At 39.5% G+C, this 26,595-nt stretch overlaps 2 protein-coding genes across 7 annotated transcripts in view; both read right to left on the reverse strand.

Moving 5' to 3' along the window:
- LOC127514848 (CD209 antigen-like protein E) overlaps positions 1 to 26,595 on the reverse strand; it is a 78,900-nt gene that overhangs the window by 11,141 nt on the left and 41,164 nt on the right. The window lies entirely within an intron of this gene.
- On the reverse strand, positions 1,934 to 26,485 carry LOC127513394 (C-type lectin domain family 4 member M-like). 5 transcript variants are annotated; one of them, XM_051895249.1, is made up of 5 exons: positions 26,311 to 26,485; positions 25,067 to 26,020; positions 24,839 to 24,948; positions 9,915 to 10,024; positions 1,934 to 3,884 (listed from the first exon to the last, which is right to left on the reverse strand). In XM_051895249.1, the coding sequence occupies exons 1-5, from the start codon at positions 26,405 to 26,407 to the stop codon at positions 3,752 to 3,754; spliced, it is 1,404 nt and encodes a 467-aa protein (XP_051751209.1). In that variant the 5' UTR covers positions 26,408 to 26,485; the 3' UTR covers positions 1,934 to 3,751. The 5 variants fall into 5 exon arrangements, with proteins under 5 accessions (XP_051751209.1, XP_051751296.1, XP_051751466.1 ...); XM_051895336.1 differs by lacking the exon at positions 9,915 to 10,024 and adding an exon at positions 24,660 to 24,769; XM_051895167.1 differs by lacking the exons at positions 1,934 to 3,884; positions 9,915 to 10,024 and adding exons at positions 16,822 to 18,631; positions 24,660 to 24,769.

The following is a 26,595-nucleotide window of genomic DNA, read 5'->3' on the forward strand; positions in this document are numbered from 1 at the left end:
TCTTTTTTACTTCTAAAAATTGTAAAATTTACAGCATTTTACTGTGAAAATTACATAAAATGTCTGGTAAGAGCTTTTACAGTTTTTCCCTGTATATAGTACGGGAACTTACTGTTAACCTATTTACAATTTTTTTCTGTAGCGTTTTTACAATATTTTACTGTTAAAATCACATTCATTTTTTACAGTGTATTAATATTCATTAAAACTAAATGCTTAACTGCTAAACTAAAATTGCTTGTTTGTAATGAATTAATAATAATAATAATAATATATAATAATTATATAAATCATATATAAATCATAAAAAGTAATTATCATGAAAGCCAGACAATTTCATTTTTAAATATTGTTTTACTATAGAGTGACCTTTTATTTGGAGGAAGAGAAACTGGGGGAGTGACTTTATTGTGTTGGATGTGTCAGTGTCAGTTTGCTCACATCTGATTGGCCCAATTTCGGTTTGAGATCTCTGAACCAGAACATAACCTGCCCTGGAGCAGGTTAGCCGTGGTTGTAAGTTACTATAGTGATGAACACCGCTAAAAGCCAACTCACTTTCATGATACCTAAAACCCAGGATTGGCGCAAACTAATCTGAAACTTACCTGGCTATCCAGCTAATCCGGCTTCATGGTACAGGATCCCTGTGTTATATCTTAACACACCTGTGTGTCTAGTTAAGGACAACACATTTTGTGTTACTTTTAACTCAACCAGTGTGTTATTCTTCTTAACACAGGCATAAAATATTTAACACACTAATGTGTGTGTGTGTGTGTGTGTGTGTGTGTGTGAGAGAGAGAGAGAGAGAGAGAGAGATAGAAACAACACCGTGTCCAACACAAAATGTGTTAACTATCATCCAGTCACACTGCTGCTATGTCACTCTGCAAGCCATTAAGCTCATGCCTCTTTCTTCATTGGTGGATGACTTAACACACGAGTTAAACATGTGTTAAAAACAACACAACCTGTGTTATATCTTAACACACTCCTGTGTCTAGTTAAGGACAACACATTTTGTGTTACTTTTAACTCAAACAGTGTGTTATTCTTCTTACACTGTAAAATAGTTTTTGAAGCTTTTTGAAGAATAGGAAAGTGCGGTTTTGGCGGAACCACTTACAAGGCGATCATTTGTTTATATAAAGCATATACATTTACATTTTTTTTCGAAAATAACATTTTTTTTCTGGGCCTGTCCAAATACCCACACTTGTGGTCTTGTCCACTTGAGAGCGTTCGTACGCGACAGGAAGACATTTTAAGAAGAAATTTTAAGTTCCCATAACGTTCTCAGAACATCCCCGCTGGTGTCATGGACGTTGCCATGCCATAACGTTCCCAGAACGTTCAGAGATGGTCACGATGTGTAGTTCTTTTAAGGGTTGGGGGACATTATTTAGTGGACCTTCAGGGAACATTCAGGACATTCTGGGAATGTTTAGGGGACTATTACTGTGGGACATTCCCTCAAGGTCTCTACACATACACCTTTAGGGGACCATCCTAGAATGTTATTTTTTGATCCTATTTAGGTCCTGCTGTCACGTTTACTGAATGTTTTCAGAACCCTTAGCAACATTACAGGAACCTTTAGGGGACCAAACTGCAGCACTTCTTTCACACTGGTTCTTGGTCTGCAGATCTTTAATCAGGTATAAGCACTGTGGCCCGATTTCACAGACAGGGCTTAGCCTAAGCCAGGATTAGACTTTAGTTCAATTAAGATACTTAATTAGGTATTATAAAAGTACACCAGAAAAAAACATTACTGGTGTGCATCTTGAGACAAAACAATGGCACTTAAGCCTTGTCTGTGAAACCAGGGGTGAGTGTTCACACCAAGCGTGCCACGCAAGTCCTGAAAAGTGAAGCCAAAGCATCTTGATTGCCCCCATGTGGTTGGTTCCAGTATAGGTCATAAACCCCGCCCTCTCTATGTAATTTAATGGGATGTGAGACAAACGAAACAACTAAATTACATTTTAAATATTTTTTTCCAAAGATGTTTTTTTTTTTTCATTTTATGTAGTTTTTATCATGCTAATGTAAGTTCAAGTGTTTGTTAAAAAAAAAAAAAAAAAAAGAGAGGTTTTAGTTAGTTTGTGGAATGACATGAGGGTGAGTAATTAATGACAGAATTTTCATTTTTAGGTGAAATAACCCTTTAAAGTCTGTCCCAGCCACTACTTTCTTACCCTAGTGTACCCTAATATGAACCAGGGACAATAATAATGATTTAAAAATACATTTGCAAATAATATTATAATGACGTGTAGTATATCATAATATAGACACAGCCAGTTTTACTCATTGAGAGATTTATTTGTGAGGGAATAATTACCTAATAATTTTATTGGAGTCTTACACACATGATGTACAGATAGTCTATGCCGTCGTGCATTAATTTGAACCGTGACAGCTATTATAGGAGTGGATTGATGAAGCGCAGGAGATGCAGATAACTTGATCTTGACCCTTAAGAAACTTTAATTAATGCTGTCACACAACAAATCTGCTTCAAAGGTAAAATGAAATGAATTGCTAATTACAACATTATAATAAAAATGTAAAGCCTGTACAAATACTAAAAATCATGAATATATCCTAATTGGGAATCAAAAAAAAAAAAAAAAAAAAAATGCACATTTCATTTATCTATTATAACTTTTCATATAAAGGTCCAGAAATTCATCAAGTATTTCATCAGGTGTCTTTTTTAATTATATGATGTCATTACCTTGTTGTCTTGATGCCAGCCAGTAGCTGCATTGCTGATCGTGGTTTCGAGTATCAATACATCTGCCCTTTTCACACGCAGTATTCTCAGACAGTTTAATCCAGATATTTTAATGCAATCCACAAATACATTTGAAGGACCAAATTAGCCAGAGTTCAGTTATCATGATTAGAAGATCTGGCATCTGTCAAATCATCTCAGATATATTAAGCGAGGTACAATAAACAGACCCTGATCTCAATTATCTGCTAGAATCAGACTATTTTTTCATTTCTCAATCAGATTTCAGAATACCTTGCATATATGTGCAGATAGTGTCAAAAGTTTTTAAGATTAAAATATAAAAATATCTACTAACTGGTAGAAAAACTCCAGATATTTCTGTTCCTCTCTGATCACTTCAATCTGATAAACCTGCTCTCTGCTGCATCCTGCTGGACTGGAAGAAATCTCTCCATTGCGCAAGATACACAAGAATGAAAAGTGAAAAAAAACATTGCAAGTTTACTACGGTAATGATGGTAATTTATTAAAAAAAAAAAAAAAAAAAAGGCAAATCAACAAAAGCAGTTTCACAGACACTCAATATCAGAATAATAGGGGTTAATTATTTCAATTATTAAATTATTTTAATGTGATTTTACTGTGACTTCAACACTTCAGACAAACAAAGGAGATGCATGATAATAAGATCATATTAAGTTGCTTATAATGACATGATCAGTGTTTGGGTGTCCTAGATCACCCTAATTCACACTGTGAGAAACTGGATGTTGTGAGTTGATTATATTATATAAGACAATTATGAGATTTTTACATTTCCTTTTATCTGAATATCCACTCTTGGATATTTGTACATGACAGAAAATTATGACAATTATAAAACAAAATCGATATCATGAAAGCGTTTTATATAAAATGAAGGCAGAAACCTCAATCAGTAATCCCAATATGAATGATTCCATAAAATGATGCAAGTAAAAACACAACAAGACAGGATGAACCCTATTTCTCACAAATCCCTTTTCTGTTGTTGGAGCATGGGATATCGTTCCAGTTCAGGACAGGAATTGAAGGCATTATTTCAACACAGTCCTCATTTCTTTCGGCGTCATTTGGCTCACCATTGGACCAAAACCTAAATAACATGTGTCAGATTGTTCAGAACCCCTAAATTTATGAATCAACAATAATCTCAGTAGCAAAATAAACTGTAGTAGAAGTGAAAGTGCAGAAAAGTAAAAGAGAGCAGATTTTTGGTAATGCATTACATCCCAGAAAGTACTGCATAATTAAAACAAATTTACAGCGTACCTTTCAGTAATTATAGTGTACCTAGTACATACATGTAGGTATAAGGGAACAGTATGTAAAGTTTGGGGAATACATTAGTAACAACCAGTAAAATTAGAGAGCAATTTAGCGAGAACATACACTGTGTAGCTTTTTGTAATAATAATGTACCAATACATAAAAGCTTTTTTAAAATTGTGGGGTATATCAGTGCATTTATACAGTATATATATATATATATATATATATATATATATGTATATGTATATATATTTATACAGTATATATATCAAAAGTGCAGCTGTTTTAGTTTGGGCTTCGTGAAGTAAAACTAAAACTATTTCAAATTTATTTATTTATTTTTTTAAATACTGGGGAAATAATGTTCCATGTAGTTACAGGGCAAATACAATAAAAATACATACACAATCTGATATCACTGACTCTGAAACCCTGAAAACAACTTATTTCAAAACAGATTTACAACACTTCTTATTCATTTATTCATTATTTTCATTAACTTTTTATTTCAAATACTACAGTCCTGACAGAGAGTAGCACGTTTTGTCCCTTTCTTTGTTTCTCTTGCTTGTCTTCTTCCTCCTCGTTCCGCTTCTTATTTTTCATTCTTTCCACTGATGAATTTTAAGAAAGAATCCCATGTCTTTTGCTATTCTGTATTATGTTAAAAGTGAAATGTTCTCATAATTTACTAATTTTTGCTTCTGACCAACTGTCACCAGCATGAGAGTAGAGTTCACGTCTGACGTAAACCTTTTTTTTTTTTTTTTTTTGCTTGAACAACAATTACAAAACAGAAAACAAAAATGCCACGGTTAAAGATACAAAAATATAAAACAATATCAAACAAACGAGAGAGTAAATTAAAATAAATAAACAATAAAAGGCTTTGATATTTCACAAAATCTTAAATGTATTAAATAAATTAACAGTTTTAACAGCTTTTTTGTTTGTACTGTCCTTAATAGAAACCATATAATTTTCTAATTCTTTCAATACCACAGAAAAAAGAGACTTCTGCTTACTAAATTTACACCGATGAATATGAAACTTAACAAATATAATCACCAAATTAATAATATATGCCTCATTTTCCAGACTCTTTTCATAATTGAAAATCCAAATATTACATGTTCATATAACAAATGAAAATTGCACATCAATTTGTCATTAATAAATTTAGAAACCTCCCACCATAACCTCTTTGTATACTGACAGTCGTTTGACGTAAACGTGTTGTGAAACGCAAAGTGAAGTGTGACGTAAACGTGTTGTGAAACGCAAAGTGAAGTGTGACGCAAGCGTGCTGTGAAACTCACGCGAGAGCTGGTGTCTCTGTTTTGTTGGTTCCTCATTGTTATTGTCTTATTGTAACGATGGGTCGGCAGAGCGGAGATCCATTTGCAAGCTTTATTAAGAACAGTGTTTACACAGGTAGACAGGGGCAAAGGCAGGAACATAAAGAAGGACAGGCAATGGTCGAGGCAGGCGGCAGACAAACAGTATCGGGTCACAGGCAGAGATCAGGGCAGGCGGCAAACAAACACAGTCCAGGAAACAGGCAAAGATCAGGGCAGGCAGCAAAGGGTCACAGAGAATAAACAGTCCAAACGATAACAGGTAACAGTCCACGGGAAAACGCTCAGAAATGATCACCAAGGCAAATCAAGACTTCGCAAAGGGTGTATGTGTGTGTGTGTCTTAAATAGTCCAGGTAATGATCTGCAGGTGTGTGTGGCAATTGGTGATTGGTGTGGAGTGTGCATGTGATTGGAAGGGAGGATTATGGGAAATGGAGTCCAGGAACTGACAGGAACAGACGGTGATCGTGACATAACGCCCCCCTTCCGGAAGGCGCGTCCTCGCGGCGTAAATGGCACAGATAGGGAGGGGGGGTGGATGCATTGGAGACGTGGACAGGAACAGGGTCTCCAATGCAGATCCAGGAACTCAGGCAGCCACGGTGGGTCATGTGCCACGGGCAACCATGGTGGGTCAGGTTCCACGGGCAGCCACGGCGGGTCAGGTGCCACGGGCAGCCACGGCGGGTCAGGTGCCACGGGCAGCCACGGCGGGTCAGGTGCCACGGGCAGCCACGGCGGGTAAGGTGCCACGGGCGACCACGGCGGGTCAGGTGGCTCGGGCGACCACGGCAGGTCAGGTGGCTCGGGCGACCACGGCAGGTCAGGGTCCGTAGCCGGCCACAGCAGTTCACAGGCAGTTGAAGACCATGGTCGTATAAGGTCCCCACCCGCAAGCTCAAGCAGTTCGGAGGCCGCTGATGATCGCGGCCGTGCAGGGTCCCCACCCACAAGCTCCCCACCCTCAGGTATATGGCCCCCCCCCCCAAAAAGTTCTTGGGGAATTCAACGGAGGCCGTGGCGGTTTCGTAGGTAAGGAGCTCGGGTGGCGCCGGCAGGGCGAGGAGCTCGGCGACGGCCTCCGTGGCCGTATCAGGAAGAGCGGGCTGCTCTGGGACGGCAGCGGGCTGCTCTGGGACTGACTCACAGACTGGAGCGGGCTCTGGGACGGCCTCCGGGCCTACAGCGGGCTCTGGGACGGCCTCCGGGCCTACAGCGGGCTCTGGGACGGCCTCCGGGCCTACAGCGGGCTCTGGGAAGGCCTCCGGGCCTACAGCGGGCTCTGGGAAGGCCTCCGGGCCTACAGCGGGCTCTGGGAAGGCCTCCGGGCCTTGAGGGATGGAGGAAGCCTTCTTCCTCCTCCTCCTCCTCCTCCGTTTACGTGGTTGAGGCGGTGGCTCTGTGCCTACCTCCTCTGTGGGCGCTGCAGCGGGCTCACGGGTTGGAGCGGACTCACGGACTGGAGCTGGTTCTGGAGTGGACTCACTGGCTGGAACGACCCCTATGTTCCCAGACACTGGCGGGGCGGCCATCTTGCCCGTGGGCACTGGCAAAGCGGCCATCTTGTCCATAGCATCCAGAGAGTTTGAGTGCGTAGCAACCGGCGAGCTTGAGGGCGTAGCAACCGGCGAGCTTGAGGGCGTAGCAACCGGCGAGCTTGAGTGCGTCGCAACCGGCGAGCTTGAGGGCGTCGCAACCGGCGAGCTTGAGGGCGTCGCAACCGACGAACTTGAGGGCGTAGCGGCCAGCGGGCTTGAGTGCGAAGCGGCCAGCGGGCTTGAGTGCGAAGCGGCCGGCGGAGGCTTAGGAATGCCAGCCGCTCGTGCTGAAGTCAGCGGTGGATCAGCCACACTGGACAGCAACCCTCTCCGTTCTCGGACAGATCCAGAGACGGAACGTGACTCTAGAAGAACAGCGGGGACGTGACGTTGTTCTGGAAGATCAGAGGAGACGTGACTTGGCTCACGGAGGTCAACTGTGACTTGACTTGGTTCAGGATAATCAGTGCTGACTTGACTTGGTATTGTAGTAGTGGTGGCCGCCATTTTGTGAGTGTCATCTGGCGCGGCAGCCATTACGCGACCAGACGAGGTGTCGCATTCCTCCGCAACACCCACAGTAAACGGAGAGCCAACATTCAATAAAGCATGATCCAGAAACTGACTTAGAGATGAACGGGGTCCCTCACGAATGAGTTGTGATTTGAGTGGCTGATTAATGCCCTCACAGAAAAAGTCTATCAGCGCACAGTCCGGCAAGTTGGAATGATAAGCAATGTCCAAATATTCCACAACATATTCCTCCAGCGATCGTGAGCCCTGCTTGAGCCCTAATAACAATAATACAAGGTTCCTACCAGACCAGTGTTCATCAGAAAAGCTGCTGGATCGTTGTTTTGGCGAAGTCTTCTGTAACGATGGGTCGGCAGAGCGGAGATCTATTTGCAAGCTTTATTAAGAACAGTGTTTACACAGGTAGACAGGGGCAAAGGCAGGAACATAAAGAAGGACAGGCAATGGTCGAGGCAGGCGGCAGACAAACAGTATCGGGTCACAGGCAGAGATCAGGGCAGGCGGCAAACAAACACAGTCCAGGAAACAGGCAAAGATCAGGGCAGGCAGCAAAGGGTCACAGAGAATAAACAGTCCAAACGATAACAGGTAACAGTCCACGGGAAAACGCTCAGAAATGATCACCAAGGCAAATCAAGACTTCGCAAAGGGTGTATGTGTGTGTGTGTCTTAAATAGTCCAGGTAATGATCTGCAGGTGTGTGTGGCAATTGGTGATTGGTGTGGAGTGTGCATGTGATTGGAAGGGAGGATTATGGGAAATGGAGTCCAGGAACTTACAGGAACAGACGGTGATCGTGACAGTTATAGTTTGTATTATGTTGTAAGCATTATTTAAACAACAACAACAACAAAAAAATGTCATGATGTCATGACTTTTTGTGAGAGTTCCTCAGGGCGTTTATGTCACACTTCAAGTCAAGTGTGAACTCAACCCTCTCATGCACGCGCAGGTGACAGCTGGTCGGAAGGGATAGTCTACAGTTTAAAGAGTTTAAAATATTGTTTTTTTGTTTGTTTTTTTTTACAAACACTTATAGTTTCAGTTCAGAAGACATTGATTCATCCATTCGGTTTGTATGGATTGCCATTGCTAATGCTATATATGCTGTTTGATGCTTCAACTTTTAGGAACCCAAGAGCTTGCATTAGCATCGATTATTTATTTTTCTAAAAACCTTTGTTGTGTTCATCTGAAGAAAGAAAGTCATATAGATCTCGGATGACATGAGGGTAAAAGATGAGTAAATGGTGAGGACTTTAGCATTTGAAATTAAATGTTGATTTAAACAAATAATAAGTGTTGTAAATCTGTTTTGAAATAAGTTATTTTTCAAATAAATGTTTCTGAGTCAGTGATATCAGATTGTGTATGTGTTTTTATTGTACTTACCCTGTAACTACATGAAACAAGAGGGTAACAAGCTCCACTTTAATTTACAGCCCGCAGATTTCACACTTACCCTGTAACTACACGGAACAAGAGTATATTTCCCCAGTATTAAAAAAAAAAAAAAGTTGCTACAGTTTTAGTTTTACTCATCTTGAAACACAGAAGCCCAAACTTAATAAGTGCACTTTTGCTATCAAAAAAAAACAAAACAAAAATACTGTATAAATGCACTGGTTGTCACGAGTGGTAGTATTAAAGCACATGGCGAAGAAGATCCATGCAGGAGACTTTCAATAGAATAATGAAAACAGGAGAAACAAAACTGAGAAACATACTGCAATCATCTATGACGTTAAACAAAGCTAGACCAAGAACAGACAGAAACTGAGGGCTTAAATGTGTGAGGGCAAACAGAGGAGCTGATGAATTAATTACTGACACGTCTGAACTGAACTAACACAATCAATTTGTAACCGTGGAGACAAACGGAGGAAACGAGGATGACTGAAATAACTGAGAAGTAAACTAGAACACAAAGGCAAAAACAAACACAATCCTGACACTGATATGTACCCCGTAATTTTAAAAAAGCCTTTATGTATTGGTACACTATTATTACAAAAAGCTACACAGTGTATGTTCTCGCTAAATTGCTCCCAAATGTAAGATTGTTGTCTATCATAATAGTAGAATAAGTACCCCTTAGGTCTAATATACTGTAAATAATTTGTTAATTTTCCTGGTCGTTATCCCTTTATTCCCCAAACTTTACATATTGTTCCCTTATACCTACACATACGTACTTTATATGTACAATATAATTACTGAAAGTTACGCTGTAAATTCATTTTAATTACGTAGTACTTTCCGGGCTGTAATCTGAAGCGTTACCGAATTTTCTGTGAATAGAATTTATTTATAGGAAGTTGCTTTGCTTGTGGTTGTGTAAGAGGTGTGGCTTCAGATATTTCCTGATGGTTGTGTTGTGAATACTAAACAAATAAATACACAGTGATTTTTAGCACTTACCCTTGTTTCAGTGGTGAATTATCCACCCATTTCATGTTGCCCTCGTTCTCAATGTCAGTCAAACCAATCCACACTCTTATGTCACCCTTGATGAATGAAGTTATGAACCTCTGTGTGTGAATAAAAACAGGAATAAGTGTGATTCTCTCATTCATGAACAGACACTCACACAAACTCACCTGCTTCTCTTCAGTGTTGATAATGACCAGATCAGCTCCTCCTATACATTAAAAAATAAATAAATAAATAAAAAACCTTAAAAAAAGCTCACAAACTGATTTGTACTAACCTTCTTTACAACCTTTTATCTTCACTTCATCACTCAAAGACGTGACTTTGCTTTCTAACTCCAGTTTCTTCGGATTCAAAGCATCGACACTTCCCTGTAACTGGCTTTTCTCAGCAGTGAGATCTTTGACTCTGGTCTCCAGTTGCAGGTTCTTCTGACTGAAACTTTTCTTCAGTTGGTCTTTTTCAGTCATTAGATCAGTGTAATTGTGCTGTAATCTGTTGATGGTCTGATTGAACTCTTCAACTGTGTTCTTGTTACTCTTGAACAGAGATTCTCTCTCTGCTGTGATGGAGATGTGCTGCAGTATGATGAAGACCAGCAGAAGAACACAAATGAGCCCGAGACACACTGTCAACATCACCAAACACCTACTTCCTCCTGACAAACAGAGAGAAAACACACAAATATCAATTAACGACAATGCACTTCATATCATAATGTTTGACGTTGTAAGTTGTAAGTAAGTCTAGAATTGCTACAGTAGACAATAAAATATGTAACCAGAACTTGTTGAAAAATTAAATAGAAAAATAATTCTGTGTTTATACATTTAATATAAAAGAAGAAACATTGATACATTGCTCCTAGAAAACCATTATTTAAATTTTATCTAACACTTCACAAACACAACATTATCTCTGCTTCAAAGTAAACGTTCTGCTTACTTTGCTTTCGAGCTTTTGCTTCAGTCTGGCGGCGAGGTCTCTGTGTTGGAGGTCCTGATCTGTTATAATTATTTCTGCATACACAAAAGGTCCCTTATTCCATTATTTGCTCTAACTTAGTGTTACAGTACAGTATGTGTTCACAGAGGAGGTCTTTAAAATGTGTGTCGTGTTTTTAAACAGTGCTAAACCTACACAGAAGTGGTTTCATTAGTGCAGATAAATATAGATTTCATTCCCACATTGAAGCTCTCTGTAAACTCACAATATAACTGCATGTTTATTACACATTAATGTAGTCAGAGCAGATTTTCTTTTTCTCCAAATTCTTTTCCATGATCATGTTTGCAGCTACAAAAGCCAATGAAAGGAATCTGTGGCTGGTAAAACACCCTAAAACGGGCATAACTGGACCAGTGTATTGATGACAATTACCTGGAAGGTAATTGGGTGACAATATAAGACAAGATAAGTATATAGCCATTTACTCAGTATTTATGTAGGTTTTAGCCATGTGTTCACTAAGATTGAATAAATAAATTAACACCCATTTAACTTTGAGTTGAGATCTGAATGATTATAAGCTCAGAAGATCATACTTTCTTCCCAGGACAGTCAAAACTTCTCTGTTACTGGCATTTGTCATCAGTTAAAGTCAGTAAATCTGATCTTATCAATGATAACAGCTAGAATTAGGTCAAATAGACATTGAGCTGCTTTTGATGGAGCAAGACATGAACACATCTGAGGTTTGGTGGCCCAGATTTCCCTAATTCAACATCGTGAGAAACAGGATGTCATGAGGTGATTATAGAAATGAGAAAACTTTTACATTTTACTTTCATCTGAATATCCACTCATGATATTGTATCAGAGAAAATGATTATTTATTATCACAAAATGAATGAATTGTGTTTTTAAGTTGCTCCACATGACACTCAATGACAGAGAAGATGATCAGATACTGAGACATTGAACTGATCCCTTCATGATTCACAGTTAGTTCACCGGTGTTAAATCAACACCGCTCTGTGTTCATATGGGAACCACCAGCAGGGTGTTAAAGTAACACTGAAGCAGTGTTAGAGTTAGTTAGATACTTAAGTGATTAATGTTTGATTATTGAAGACACCTGATGATAACGAGCAGAATCACTGAAGGAAAGAGAAACACAAGAACTACAACTGACTTCAGCCACAGCCTTAGATGAAATCAACTGAAAAGACATTAAATCTCTCTTATTACTAACCAGACTGACTTTATTTCTGTAATTCATCTACAGTTCTTTTTGAGAATTAACAGGTTTAGATGTTGATGTTTTATTGAAAATGTTTGGTCACCATTATTACCATTACCTAATAAGAGAGATTTAATGTCTTTTCAGTTGATTTCATCTAAGGCTGTGGCTGAAGTCAGTTGTAGTTCTTGTGTTTCTCTTTCCTTCAGTGATTTTGCTCATGATCATCAGGTTTCTTCAACATTCGAACAATTATCACTTAATTAACCACTTAAATATCTAATAAAAGTATCTAAAGTTACTTTAACACCCTGCTGGTGGTTATGAACACCGACCGGTGTTGATTTAAAGGATTAGTCCACTTTCAAATAAAATTTTCCTGATAATTTACTCACCCCCATGTCATTCAAGATGTTTATGTCTTTCTTTCTTCAGTCGAAAAGAAATTAAGGTTTTTGATGAAAACATACCAGGATTATTCTCCTTATAGTGGACTTCAACGGACCCCAAATGGTTGAAGGTCAAAATTACAGTTTCAGTGCAGCTTCAAAGGGCTTTAAACAGACGAGAAATAAGGGTCATATCTAGAGAAATGATCTAAAAAAAAATAAATAAAAATGTATATGCTTTATAAACACAAATGCTCATCTTGCAAGTGCAGACTTCCTTCCGTATTCTTCAAAAAGCTTCCGCTGTATGTCCTACACCTTCCCTATTCAACTTATGGAACTAATGCAGCACCAGTTGCGTTTTACCGTAATTTGAATACGGAAGGCGGTCTGGCTAAAGCTAGATATTTGACATCATAACTTGTTTAAATATGGATATTTCTTTATACAAATGCATCGCTTCACTTCAGAAGGCCTTTATTAACCCCCCGGAGCCGTGTGGAGTATACGTTTATGATGGATGGATGTGGATGGAAGCTTTTTCTTCAGGTCATACTCGTGGGTCCCGTTCACTGCCATTATAAAGCTCAGATGCATCAGGATATTTATTCATATTTCTTTGATTATGTTCATCAGAAAGAAGAAAGTCATATACAACTAGGATGGCTTGAGGGGGAGTAAAGCTTGGGCTAATTTTCATTTGAAAGGAAACCAATCCTTTAACACAGGGGAATTTACTGTGTTACAGCTATTAAACACATGCTTAATTAAGAAAGCAATAAGCTGCGAGGGAGAGATCCATTTGAACTAATTTGTGTAAATACAGTCAATTTTGTCCCTTACATTACGGTTCACAGGTAACTAATACTGGAATTAAATTTCATTATTAATATCTCATCAAGTTATGGTTATTATCTTATGTTTTATTTTCAAAATAAAGTTGGAATTTCATCTTAAAAACAAGAAATCAGGTTTTATACACTGTTGTGGATAGGCATCATGGCTATTTTGGAGAGTCTCATGGGTAAGACAGAAGAAAGTGTCTTGCTCTATCAGTGCATGTAAAACTTGTGAAGTTAGTTTATATAGTTGATAATTGTAACGGAGCGGAACGGGACAACTGAGTGGGAGATCCACGTGCAGGCTTTATTAAAATGAGTGTAGTCGTACATGCAGAAGTCAAACACCAGCAAACAGATACAAGAGGGCAAGGCAATAGAGTAATCCAAAACACAGGCTATGGTCAAGGCAGGCAGCAAACGATCATCAAACAAAGAAACAGTCCAGGGTCAAAAACACGGGCAGAGGGCAGAGGGCAGAGGGCAGAGGGCAGAGGGCAGAGGGCAGAGGGCAGAGGGGGCACGGAGACAAGGTCGAACAAAGGCTAAACAATACTCAGCAATGTGTGTGTGTGAGTGCAGCTTATAAAGGGTCATTGATGGGAAACAGGTGTGAGTGCATGATTGGTTCCTAGGTGAAGGATTGTGGGAAATGTAGTCCAGAGTGAAGTGAATGTGTGTGTGCACACATTGCACACAGAAACAGAGACCTCTGGTGGGGAGTGGAAGGAGACAGCAGTGGGCGGAAACGTGACAATAATAGTGATAGAGACTCAAACATGTAAGGTCACATCATATTTAAAGTTTATTTACAGCTTATTTATATTACATATGATCTGTATATACACTGTAAAAAATATTCTGTAGTTTTTACAAAATAATTTTGGCAGCTGTGGTTGCCAGAATAATTTTGTAAAAAATACAGAAAAACTGTAAACACATTTACAGAACAAACTGTCAATTTTACAGTATAAAGCTGTAATTTACAAACAAGAAAATTTGAATGTAAACAAGTAAATTCAACAATGCACACTACTACTAAAATCTGTTTTGTACCTTTAACATATACTGACAACCACCATAATAATGCAGGTGGTAAAAGAAAAAGCCACATGAAGAATCAGAGTTCAGCACAAAAATTTTTTCCACTGGTTGAAGTATATACTAATGTAAAGAGGGTGCAAAGAGTCATTCACGCAAACACAAAACACCATCATGGTAACCCACAACACTTAAATAATGCAATAAACATTCATTAAACAACAGAAGATGTAACATAAAACCCTAATGTACATAACTGATAACAAAAACTATTAAGAAACATGATTTTTTAAACAAAATACTTTCAAATGTGGAGTGTCACAAAGGGAATTGTGGGAATATCAGTTTACAGTTTTTGACTGTAAATTAAACATTGATTTGTTCTTTTTTACTTCTAAAAATTGTAAAATTTACAGCATTTTACTGTGAAAATTACATAAAATGTCTGGTAAGAGCTTTTACAGTTTTTCCCTGTATATAGTACGGGAACTTACTGTTAACCTATTTACAATTTTTTTCTGTAGCGTTTTTACAATATTTTACTGTTAAAATCACATTCATTTTTTACAGTGTATTAATATTCATTAAAACTAAATGCTTAACTGCTAAACTAAAATTGCTTGTTTGTAATGAATTAATAATAATAATAATAATATATAATAATTATATAAATCATATATAAATCATAAAAAGTAATTATCATGAAAGCCAGACAATTTCATTTTTAAATATTGTTTTACTATAGAGTGACCTTTTATTTGGAGGAAGAGAAACTGGGGGAGTGACTTTATTGTGTTGGATGTGTCAGTGTCAGTTTGCTCACATCTGATTGGCCCAATTTCGGTTTGAGATCTCTGAACCAGAACATAACCTGCCCTGGAGCAGGTTAGCCGTGGTTGTAAGTTACTATAGTGATGAACACCGCTAAAAGCCAACTCACTTTCATGATACCTAAAACCCAGGATTGGCGCAAACTAATCTGAAACTTACCTGGCTATCCAGCTAATCCGGCTTCATGGTACAGGATCCCTGTGTTATATCTTAACACACCTGTGTGTCTAGTTAAGGACAACACATTTTGTGTTACTTTTAACTCAACCAGTGTGTTATTCTTCTTAACACAGGCATAAAATATTTAACACACTAATGTGTGTGTGTGTGTGTGTGTGTGTGAGAGAGAGAGAGAGAGAGAGATAGAAACAACACTGTGTCCAACACAAAATGTGTTAACTATCATCCAGTCACACTGCTGCTATGTCACTCTGCAAGCCATTAAGCTCATGCCTCTTTCTTCATTGGTGCATGACTTAACACGCGAGTTAAACACGTGTTAAAAACAACACAACCTGTGTTATACCTTAACACACTCCTGTGTCTAATTAAGGACAACACATTTTGTGTTACTTTTAACTCAAACAGTGTGTTATTGTTCTTACACTGTAAAATAGTTTTTGAAGCTTTTTGAAGAATAGGAAAGTGCGGTTTTGGCGGAACCACTTACAAGGCGATCATTTGTTTATATAAAGCATATACATTTACATTTTTTTTCGAAAATAACATTTTTTTTCTGGGCCTGTCCAAATACCCACACTTGTGGTCTTGTCCACTTGAGAGCGTTCGTACGCGACAGGAAGACATTTTAAGAAGAAATTTTAAGTTCCCATAACGTTCTCAGAACATCCCCGCTGGTGTCATGGACGTTGCCATGCCATAACGTTCCCAGAACGTTCAGAGATGGTCACGATGTGTAGTTCTTTTAAGGGTTGGGGGACATTATTTAGTGGACCTTCAGGGAACATTCAGGACATTCTGGGAATGTTTAGGGGACTATTACTGTGGGACATTCCCTCAAGGTCTCTACACATACACCTTTAGGGGACCATCCTAGAATGTTATTTTTTGATCCTATTTAGGTCCTGCTGTCACGTTTACTGAATGTTTTCAGAACCCTTAGCAACATTACAGGAACCTTTAGGGGACCAAACTGCAGCACTTCTTTCACACTGGTTCTTGGTCTGCAGATCTTTAATCAGGTATAAGCACTGTGGCCCGATTTCACAGACAGGGCTTAGCCTAAGCCAGGATTAGACTTTAGTTCAATTAAGATACTTAATTAGGTATTATAAAAGTACACCAGAAAAAAACATTACTGGTGTGCATCTTGAGACAAAACAATGGCACTTAAGCCTTGTCTGTGAAACCAGGGGTGAGTGTTCACACCAAGCGTGCCACGCAAGTCCTGAAAAGTGAAGCCAAAGCATCTTGATTGCCCCCATGTGGTTGGTTCCAGTATAGGTCATAAACCCCGCCCTCTCTATGTAATTTAATGGGATGTGAGACAAACGAAACAACTAAATTACATTTTAAATATTTTTTTCCAAAGATGTTTTTTTTTTTTCATTTTATGTAGTTTTTATCATGCTAATGTAAGTTCAAGTGTTTGTTAAAAAAAAAAAAAAAAAAAAGAGAGGTTTTAGTTAGTTTGTGGAATGACATGAGGGTGAGTAATTAATGACAGAATTTTCATTTTTAGGTGAAATAACCCTTTAAAGTCTGTCCCAGCCACTACTTTCTTACCCTAGTGTACCCTAATATGAACCAGGGACAATAATAATGATTTAAAAATACATTTGCAAATAATATTATAATGACGTGTAGTATATCATAATATAGACACAGCCAGTTTTACTCATTGAGAGATTTATTTGTGAGGGAATAATTACCTAATAATTTTATTGGAGTCTTACACACATGATGTACAGATAGTCTATGCCGTCGTGCATTAATTTGAACCGTGACAGCTATTATAGGAGTGGATTGATGAAGCGCAGGAGATGCAGATAACTTGATCTTGACCCTTAAGAAACTTTAATTAATGCTGTCACACAACAAATCTGCTTCAAAGGTAAAATGAAATGAATTGCTAATTACAACATTATAATAAAAATGTAAAGCCTGTACAAATACTAAAAATCATGAATATATCCTAATTGGGAATCAAAAAAAAAAAAAAAAAATGCACATTTCATTTATCTATTATAACTTTTCATATAAAGGTCCAGAAATTCATCAAGTATTTCATCAGGTGTCTTTTTTAATTATATGATGTCATTACCTTGTTGTCTTGATGCCAGCCAGTAGCTGCATTGCTGATCGTGGTTTCGAGTATCAATACATCTGCCCTTTTCACACGCAGTATTCTCAGACAGTTTAATCCAGATATTTTAATGCAATCCACAAATACATTTGAAGGACCAAATTAGCCAGAGTTCAGTTATCATGATTAGAAGATCTGGCATCTGTCAAATCATCTCAGATATATTAAGCGAGGTACAATAAACAGACCCTGATCTCAATTATCTGCTAGAATCAGACTATTTTTTCATTTCTCAATCAGATTTCAGAATACCTTGCATATATGTGCAGATAGTGTCAAAAGTTTTTAAGATTAAAATATAAAAATATCTACTAACTGGTAGAAAAACTCCAGATATTTCTGTTCCTCTCTGATCACTTCAATCTGATAAACCTGCTCTCTGCTGCATCCTGCTGGACTGGAAGAAATCTCTCCATTGCGCAAGATACACAAGAATGAAAAGTGAAAAAAAACATTGCAAGTTTACTACGGTAATGATGGTAATTTATTAAAAAAAAAAAAAAAAAAAAAGGCAAATCAACAAAAGCAGTTTCACAGACACTCAATATCAGAATAATAGGGGTTAATTATTTCAATTATTAAATTATTTTAATGTGATTTTACTGTGACTTCAACACTTCAGACAAACAAAGGAGATGCATGATAATAAGATCATATTAAGTTGCTTATAATGACATGATCAGTGTTTGGGTGTCCTAGATCACCCTAATTCACACTGTGAGAAACTGGATGTTGTGAGTTGATTATATTATATAAGACAATTATGAGATTTTTACATTTCCTTTTATCTGAATATCCACTCTTGGATATTTGTACATGACAGAAAATTATGACAATTATAAAACAAAATCGATATCATGAAAGCGTTTTATATAAAATGAAGGCAGAAACCTCAATCAGTAATCCCAATATGAATGATTCCATAAAATGATGCAAGTAAAAACACAACAAGACAGGATGAACCCTATTTCTCACAAATCCCTTTTCTGTTGTTGGAGCATGGGATATCGTTCCAGTTCAGGACAGGAATTGAAGGCATTATTTCAACACAGTCCTCATTTCTTTCGGCGTCATTTGGCTCACCATTGGACCAAAACCTAAATAACATGTGTCAGATTGTTCAGAACCCCTAAATTTATGAATCAACAATAATCTCAGTAGCAAAATAAACTGTAGTAGAAGTGAAAGTGCAGAAAAGTAAAAGAGAGCAGATTTTTGGTAATGCATTACATCCCAGAAAGTACTGCATAATTAAAACAAATTTACAGCGTACCTTTCAGTAATTATAGTGTACCTAGTACATACATGTAGGTATAAGGGAACAGTATGTAAAGTTTGGGGAATACATTAGTAACAACCAGTAAAATTAGAGAGCAATTTAGCGAGAACATACACTGTGTAGCTTTTTGTAATAATAATGTACCAATACATAAAAGCTTTTTTAAAATTGTGGGGTATATCAGTGCATTTATACAGTATATATATATATATATATATATATATATATGTATATGTATATATATTTATACAGTATATATATCAAAAGTGCAGCTGTTTTAGTTTGGGCTTCGTGAAGTAAAACTAAAACTATTTCAAATTTATTTATTTATTTTTTTAAATACTGGGGAAATAATGTTCCATGTAGTTACAGGGCAAATACAATAAAAATACATACACAATCTGATATCACTGACTCTGAAACCCTGAAAACAACTTATTTCAAAACAGATTTACAACACTTCTTATTCATTTATTCATTATTTTCATTAACTTTTTATTTCAAATACTACAGTCCTGACAGAGAGTAGCACGTTTTGTCCCTTTCTTTGTTTCTCTTGCTTGTCTTCTTCCTCCTCGTTCCGCTTCTTATTTTTCATTCTTTCCACTGATGAATTTTAAGAAAGAATCCCATGTCTTTTGCTATTCTGTATTATGTTAAAAGTGAAATGTTCTCATAATTTACTAATTTTTGCTTCTGACCAACTGTCACCAGCATGAGAGTAGAGTTCACGTCTGACGTAAACCTTTTTTTTTTTTTTTTTTTGCTTGAACAACAATTACAAAACAGAAAACAAAAATGCCACGGTTAAAGATACAAAAATATAAAACAATATCAAACAAACGAGAGAGTAAATTAAAATAAATAAACAATAAAAGGCTTTGATATTTCACAAAATCTTAAATGTATTAAATAAATTAACAGTTTTAACAGCTTTTTTGTTTGTACTGTCCTTAATAGAAACCATATAATTTTCTAATTCTTTCAATACCACAGAAAAAAGAGACTTCTGCTTACTAAATTTACACCGATGAATATGAAACTTAACAAATATAATCACCAAATTAATAATATATGCCTCATTTTCCAGACTCTTTTCATAATTGAAAATCCAAATATTACATGTTCATATAACAAATGAAAATTGCACATCAATTTGTCATTAATAAATTTAGAAACCTCCCACCATAACCTCTTTGTATACTGACAGTCGTTTGACGTAAACGTGTTGTGAAACGCAAAGTGAAGTGTGACGTAAACGTGTTGTGAAACGCAAAGTGAAGTGTGACGCAAGCGTGCTGTGAAACTCACGCGAGAGCTGGTGTCTCTGTTTTGTTGGTTCCTCATTGTTATTGTCTTATTGTAACGATGGGTCGGCAGAGCGGAGATCCATTTGCAAGCTTTATTAAGAACAGTGTTTACACAGGTAGACAGGGGCAAAGGCAGGAACATAAAGAAGGACAGGCAATGGTCGAGGCAGGCGGCAGACAAACAGTATCGGGTCACAGGCAGAGATCAGGGCAGGCGGCAAACAAACACAGTCCAGGAAACAGGCAAAGATCAGGGCAGGCAGCAAAGGGTCACAGAGAATAAACAGTCCAAACGATAACAGGTAACAGTCCACGGGAAAACGCTCAGAAATGATCACCAAGGCAAATCAAGACTTCGCAAAGGGTGTATGTGTGTGTGTGTCTTAAATAGTCCAGGTAATGATCTGCAGGTGTGTGTGGCAATTGGTGATTGGTGTGGAGTGTGCATGTGATTGGAAGGGAGGATTATGGGAAATGGAGTCCAGGAACTGACAGGAACAGACGGTGATCGTGACATAACGCCCCCCTTCCGGAAGGCGCGTCCTCGCGGCGTAAATGGCACAGATAGGGAGGGGGGGTGGATGCATTGGAGACGTGGACAGGAACAGGGTCTCCAATGCAGATCCAGGAACTCAGGCAGCCACGGTGGGTCATGTGCCACGGGCAACCATGGTGGGTCAGGTTCCACGGGCAGCCACGGCGGGTCAGGTGCCACGGGCAGCCACGGCGGGTCAGGTGCCACGGGCAGCCACGGCGGGTCAGGTGCCACGGGCAGCCACGGCGGGTAAGGTGCCACGGGCGACCACGGCGGGTCAGGTGGCTCGGGCGACCACGGCAGGTCAGGTGGCTCGGGCGACCACGGCAGGTCAGGGTCCGTAGCCGGCCACAGCAGTTCACAGGCAGTTGAAGACCATGGTCGTATAAGGTCCCCACCCGCAAGCTCAAGCAGTTCGGAGGCCGCTGATGATCGCGGCCGTGCAGGGTCCCCACCCACAAGCTCCCCACCCTCAGGTATATGGCCCCCCCCCCCAAAAAGTTCTTGGGGAATTCAACGGAGGCCGTGGCGGTTTCGTAGGTAAGGAGCTCGGGTGGCGCCGGCAGGGCGAGGAGCTCGGCGACGGCCTCCGTGGCCGTATCAGGAAGAGCGGGCTGCTCTGGGACGGCAGCGGGCTGCTCTGGGACTGACTCACAGACTGGAGCGGGCTCTGGGACGGCCTCCGGGCCTACAGCGGGCTCTGGGACGGCCTCCGGGCCTACAGCGGGCTCTGGGACGGCCTCCGGGCCTACAGCGGGCTCTGGGAAGGCCTCCGGGCCTACAGCGGGCTCTGGGAAGGCCTCCGGGCCTACAGCGGGCTCTGGGAAGGCCTCCGGGCCTTGAGGGATGGAGGAAGCCTTCTTCCTCCTCCTCCTCCTCCTCCGTTTACGTGGTTGAGGCGGTGGCTCTGTGCCTACCTCCTCTGTGGGCGCTGCAGCGGGCTCACGGGTTGGAGCGGACTCACGGACTGGAGCTGGTTCTGGAGTGGACTCACTGGCTGGAACGACCCCTATGTTCCCAGACACTGGCGGGGCGGCCATCTTGCCCGTGGGCACTGGCAAAGCGGCCATCTTGTCCATAGCATCCAGAGAGTTTGAGTGCGTAGCAACCGGCGAGCTTGAGGGCGTAGCAACCGGCGAGCTTGAGGGCGTAGCAACCGGCGAGCTTGAGTGCGTCGCAACCGGCGAGCTTGAGGGCGTCGCAACCGGCGAGCTTGAGGGCGTCGCAACCGACGAACTTGAGGGCGTAGCGGCCAGCGGGCTTGAGTGCGAAGCGGCCAGCGGGCTTGAGTGCGAAGCGGCCGGCGGAGGCTTAGGAATGCCAGCCGCTCGTGCTGAAGTCAGCGGTGGATCAGCCACACTGGACAGCAACCCTCTCCGTTCTCGGACAGATCCAGAGACGGAACGTGACTCTAGAAGAACAGCGGGGACGTGACGTTGTTCTGGAAGATCAGAGGAGACGTGACTTGGCTCACGGAGGTCAACTGTGACTTGACTTGGTTCAGGATAATCAGTGCTGACTTGACTTGGTATTGTAGTAGTGGTGGCCGCCATTTTGTGAGTGTCATCTGGCGCGGCAGCCATTACGCGACCAGACGAGGTGTCGCATTCCTCCGCAACACCCACAGTAAACGGAGAGCCAACATTCAATAAAGCATGATCCAGAAACTGACTTAGAGATGAACGGGGTCCCTCACGAATGAGTTGTGATTTGAGTGGCTGATTAATGCCCTCACAGAAAAAGTCTATCAGCGCACAGTCCGGCAAGTTGGAATGATAAGCAATGTCCAAATATTCCACAACATATTCCTCCAGCGATCGTGAGCCCTGCTTGAGCCCTAATAACAATAATACAAGGTTCCTACCAGACCAGTGTTCATCAGAAAAGCTGCTGGATCGTTGTTTTGGCGAAGTCTTCTGTAACGATGGGTCGGCAGAGCGGAGATCTATTTGCAAGCTTTATTAAGAACAGTGTTTACACAGGTAGACAGGGGCAAAGGCAGGAACATAAAGAAGGACAGGCAATGGTCGAGGCAGGCGGCAGACAAACAGTATCGGGTCACAGGCAGAGATCAGGGCAGGCGGCAAACAAACACAGTCCAGGAAACAGGCAAAGATCAGGGCAGGCAGCAAAGGGTCACAGAGAATAAACAGTCCAAACGATAACAGGTAACAGTCCACGGGAAAACGCTCAGAAATGATCACCAAGGCAAATCAAGACTTCGCAAAGGGTGTATGTGTGTGTGTGTCTTAAATAGTCCAGGTAATGATCTGCAGGTGTGTGTGGCAATTGGTGATTGGTGTGGAGTGTGCATGTGATTGGAAGGGAGGATTATGGGAAATGGAGTCCAGGAACTTACAGGAACAGACGGTGATCGTGACAGTTATAGTTTGTATTATGTTGTAAGCATTATTTAAACAACAACAACAACAAAAAAATGTCATGATGTCATGACTTTTTGTGAGAGTTCCTCAGGGCGTTTATGTCACACTTCAAGTCAAGTGTGAACTCAACCCTCTCATGCACGCGCAGGTGACAGCTGGTCGGAAGGGATAGTCTACAGTTTAAAGAGTTTAAAATATTGTTTTTTTGTTTGTTTTTTTTTACAAACACTTATAGTTTCAGTTCAGAAGACATTGATTCATCCATTCGGTTTGTATGGATTGCCATTGCTAATGCTATATATGCTGTTTGATGCTTCAACTTTTAGGAACCCAAGAGCTTGCATTAGCATCGATTATTTATTTTTCTAAAAACCTTTGTTGTGTTCATCTGAAGAAAGAAAGTCATATAGATCTCGGATGACATGAGGGTAAAAGATGAGTAAATGGTGAGGACTTTAGCATTTGAAATTAAATGTTGATTTAAACAAATAATAAGTGTTGTAAATCTGTTTTGAAATAAGTTATTTTTCAAATAAATGTTTCTGAGTCAGTGATATCAGATTGTGTATGTGTTTTTATTGTACTTACCCTGTAACTACATGAAACAAGAGGGTAACAAGCTCCACTTTAATTTACAGCCCGCAGATTTCACACTTACCCTGTAACTACACGGAACAAGAGTATATTTCCCCAGTATTAAAAAAAAAAAAAAGTTGCTACAGTTTTAGTTTTACTCATCTTGAAACACAGAAGCCCAAACTTAATAAGTGCACTTTTGCTATCAAAAAAAAACAAAACAAAAATACTGTATAAATGCACTGGTTGTCACGAGTGGTAGTATTAAAGCACATGGCGAAGAAGATCCATGCAGGAGACTTTCAATAGAATAATGAAAACAGGAGAAACAAAACTGAGAAACATACTGCAATCATCTATGACGTTAAACAAAGCTAGACCAAGAACAGACAGAAACTGAGGGCTTAAATGTGTGAGGGCAAACAGAGGAGCTGATGAATTAATTACTGACACGTCTGAACTGAACTAACACAATCAATTTGTAACCGTGGAGACAAACGGAGGAAACGAGGATGACTGAAATAACTGAGAAGTAAACTAGAACACAAAGGCAAAAACAAACACAATCCTGACACTGATATGTACCCCGTAATTTTAAAAAAGCCTTTATGTATTGGTACACTATTATTACAAAAAGCTACACAGTGTATGTTCTCGCTAAATTGCTCCCAAATGTAAGATTGTTGTCTATCATAATAGTAGAATAAGTACCCCTTAGGTCTAATATACTGTAAATAATTTGTTAATTTTCCTGGTCGTTATCCCTTTATTCCCCAAACTTTACATATTGTTCCCTTATACCTACACATACGTACTTTATATGTACAATATAATTACTGAAAGTTACGCTGTAAATTCATTTTAATTACGTAGTACTTTCCGGGCTGTAATCTGAAGCGTTACCGAATTTTCTGTGAATAGAATTTATTTATAGGAAGTTGCTTTGCTTGTGGTTGTGTAAGAGGTGTGGCTTCAGATATTTCCTGATGGTTGTGTTGTGAATACTAAACAAATAAATACACAGTGATTTTTAGCACTTACCCTTGTTTCAGTGGTGAATTATCCACCCATTTCATGTTGCCCTCGTTCTCAATGTCAGTCAAACCAATCCACACTCTTATGTCACCCTTGATGAATGAAGTTATGAACCTCTGTGTGTGAATAAAAACAGGAATAAGTGTGATTCTCTCATTCATGAACAGACACTCACACAAACTCACCTGCTTCACTTCAGTGTTGATAATGACCAGATCAGCTCCTCGATCCCTGCAGTACTGCCTGCTCTCAGACCAGCTCTTCGACTCATTGGACATGAAGAATCTGCCATTTCCTTTCAATAAATACGAACAATTTTATTTATTGTGTTGGAAAGTGCAACTATATAAATATATATATATATATATATATATATAGACAAATGATATATATATAGATCATTTTCTACAAACCCTGTTCATATAACTTCCTTAGTTCATTCTCTAACTCCAGTTTCTTCTGACTCAAAGAGTTGAAACTGTTCTGTAACTGGCTTTTCTCAGCAGAGAGATCATTGACTCTGGTCTCCAGCTCCAGTTTCTTCTGACTCAAAGAGTTGAAACTGTTCTGTAACTGGCTTTTCTCAGCAGAGAGATCATTGACTCTGGTCTCCAGCTCCAGTTTCTTCTGACTCAAAGAGTTGAAGCTGTTCTGTAACTGGCTTTTCTCAGCAGAGAGATCTTTGACTCTGGTCTCCAGCTCCAGTTTCTTCTGACTCAAAGAGTTGAAGCTGTTCTGTAACTGGCTTTTCTCAGCAGTGAGATCTTTGACTCTGGTCTCCAGCTCCAGTTTCTTCTGACTCAAAGAGTTGAAGCTGTTCTGTAACTGGCTTTTCTCAGCAGAGAGATCATTGACTCTGGTCTCCAGCTCCAGTTTCTTCTGACTCAAAGAGTTGAAGCTGTTCTGTAACTGGTTTTTCTCAGCAGAGAGATCATTGACTCTGGTCTCCAGCTCCAGTTTCTTCTGACTCAAAGAGTTGAAGCTGTTCTGTAACTGGCTTTTCTCAGCAGTGAGATCTTTGACTCTGGTCTCCAGCTCCAGTTTCTTCTGACTCAAAGAGTTGAAGCTGTTCTGTAACTGGCTTTTCTCAGCAGTGAGATCTTTGACTCTGGTCTCCAGTTCCAGTTTCTTCTGACTCAGAGAGTTGAAGTTGTTCTTCAGTTGGTCTTTTTCAGTCATTAGATCAGTGTAATTGTGCTGTAAGCTGTTGATGGTCTGATTAAACTCTTCAGCTGTGTTCTTGTAACTCTTGAACAGAGATTCTCTCTCTGCTGTGATGGAGATGTGCTGCAGTATGATGAAGACCAGCAGAAGAACACAAATGAGCCCGAGACACACTGTCATCAACACCAAACATCTACTACCTCCTGACAAACAAGACAGAAACACAAATATCAGCAAATACCCTTCATATTAAAAGAAATTAAGCCTTTCAACCTTTTTTCAGTAATCTACCTTTGTCTTATTGTGCTTTCATATTCCTTTACAAGACAAACATTGCTATACGGACAAATATCTAAAGATAAACATATTGAAAAAGTAAAGTAAATGAATACATTAAATATATAAGCAGTTGAACTTGTACGTGACACTTCCTCAAACATTAGTGACACCAATAACAGCACCATCTGCGACACCATTTCTACTTTCTACTTACTGTGCTTTTGATCTTTCCCTTCTGTTCGAGGTCCAGTTTTGTCCTCTATAGGCCTATCTCTGCGTTCAACATTTTGATAAATGTCCTCTAAATCCATTATTAGCTGTGTCTGACAGTACGTCTTCACAAAATGAGGTGTGGTCTTTAGAATGATGAGTAGTGTTTTTACATTACTGTTAAACCTTCACAGGAAGTGGTTTCATTTCACACTGGCCTTCAAAAAGAATAAAGACTTGCAGACCAACTCAGAAACTCTCTGCAGACTCATATGACTGTGTTTGTGTA

Source organism: Ctenopharyngodon idella, chromosome 1 (assembly GCF_019924925.1).
Source record: "Ctenopharyngodon idella isolate HZGC_01 chromosome 1, HZGC01, whole genome shotgun sequence".
NCBI classification, from domain to species: Eukaryota; Metazoa; Chordata; class Actinopteri; order Cypriniformes; family Xenocyprididae; genus Ctenopharyngodon; species Ctenopharyngodon idella.

Excerpts from the sequence above, each read along its gene's own strand:
- LOC127513394 (XM_051895249.1), bottom strand. The coding sequence starts at position 26,407 with ATGGATTTAGAGGACATTTATCAAAATGTTGAACGCAGAGATAGGCCT. Across the intron at positions 26,021-26,310 it reads AGGGAAAGATCAAAAGCACA|GAGGTAGTAGATGTTTGGTG; the intron begins GTAAGTAGAAAG and ends CTTGTTTGTCAG. Across the intron at positions 10,025-24,838 it reads TCAACACTGAAGTGAAGCAG|AGGTTCATAACTTCATTCAT; the intron begins GTGAGTTTGTGT and ends ATTCACACACAG.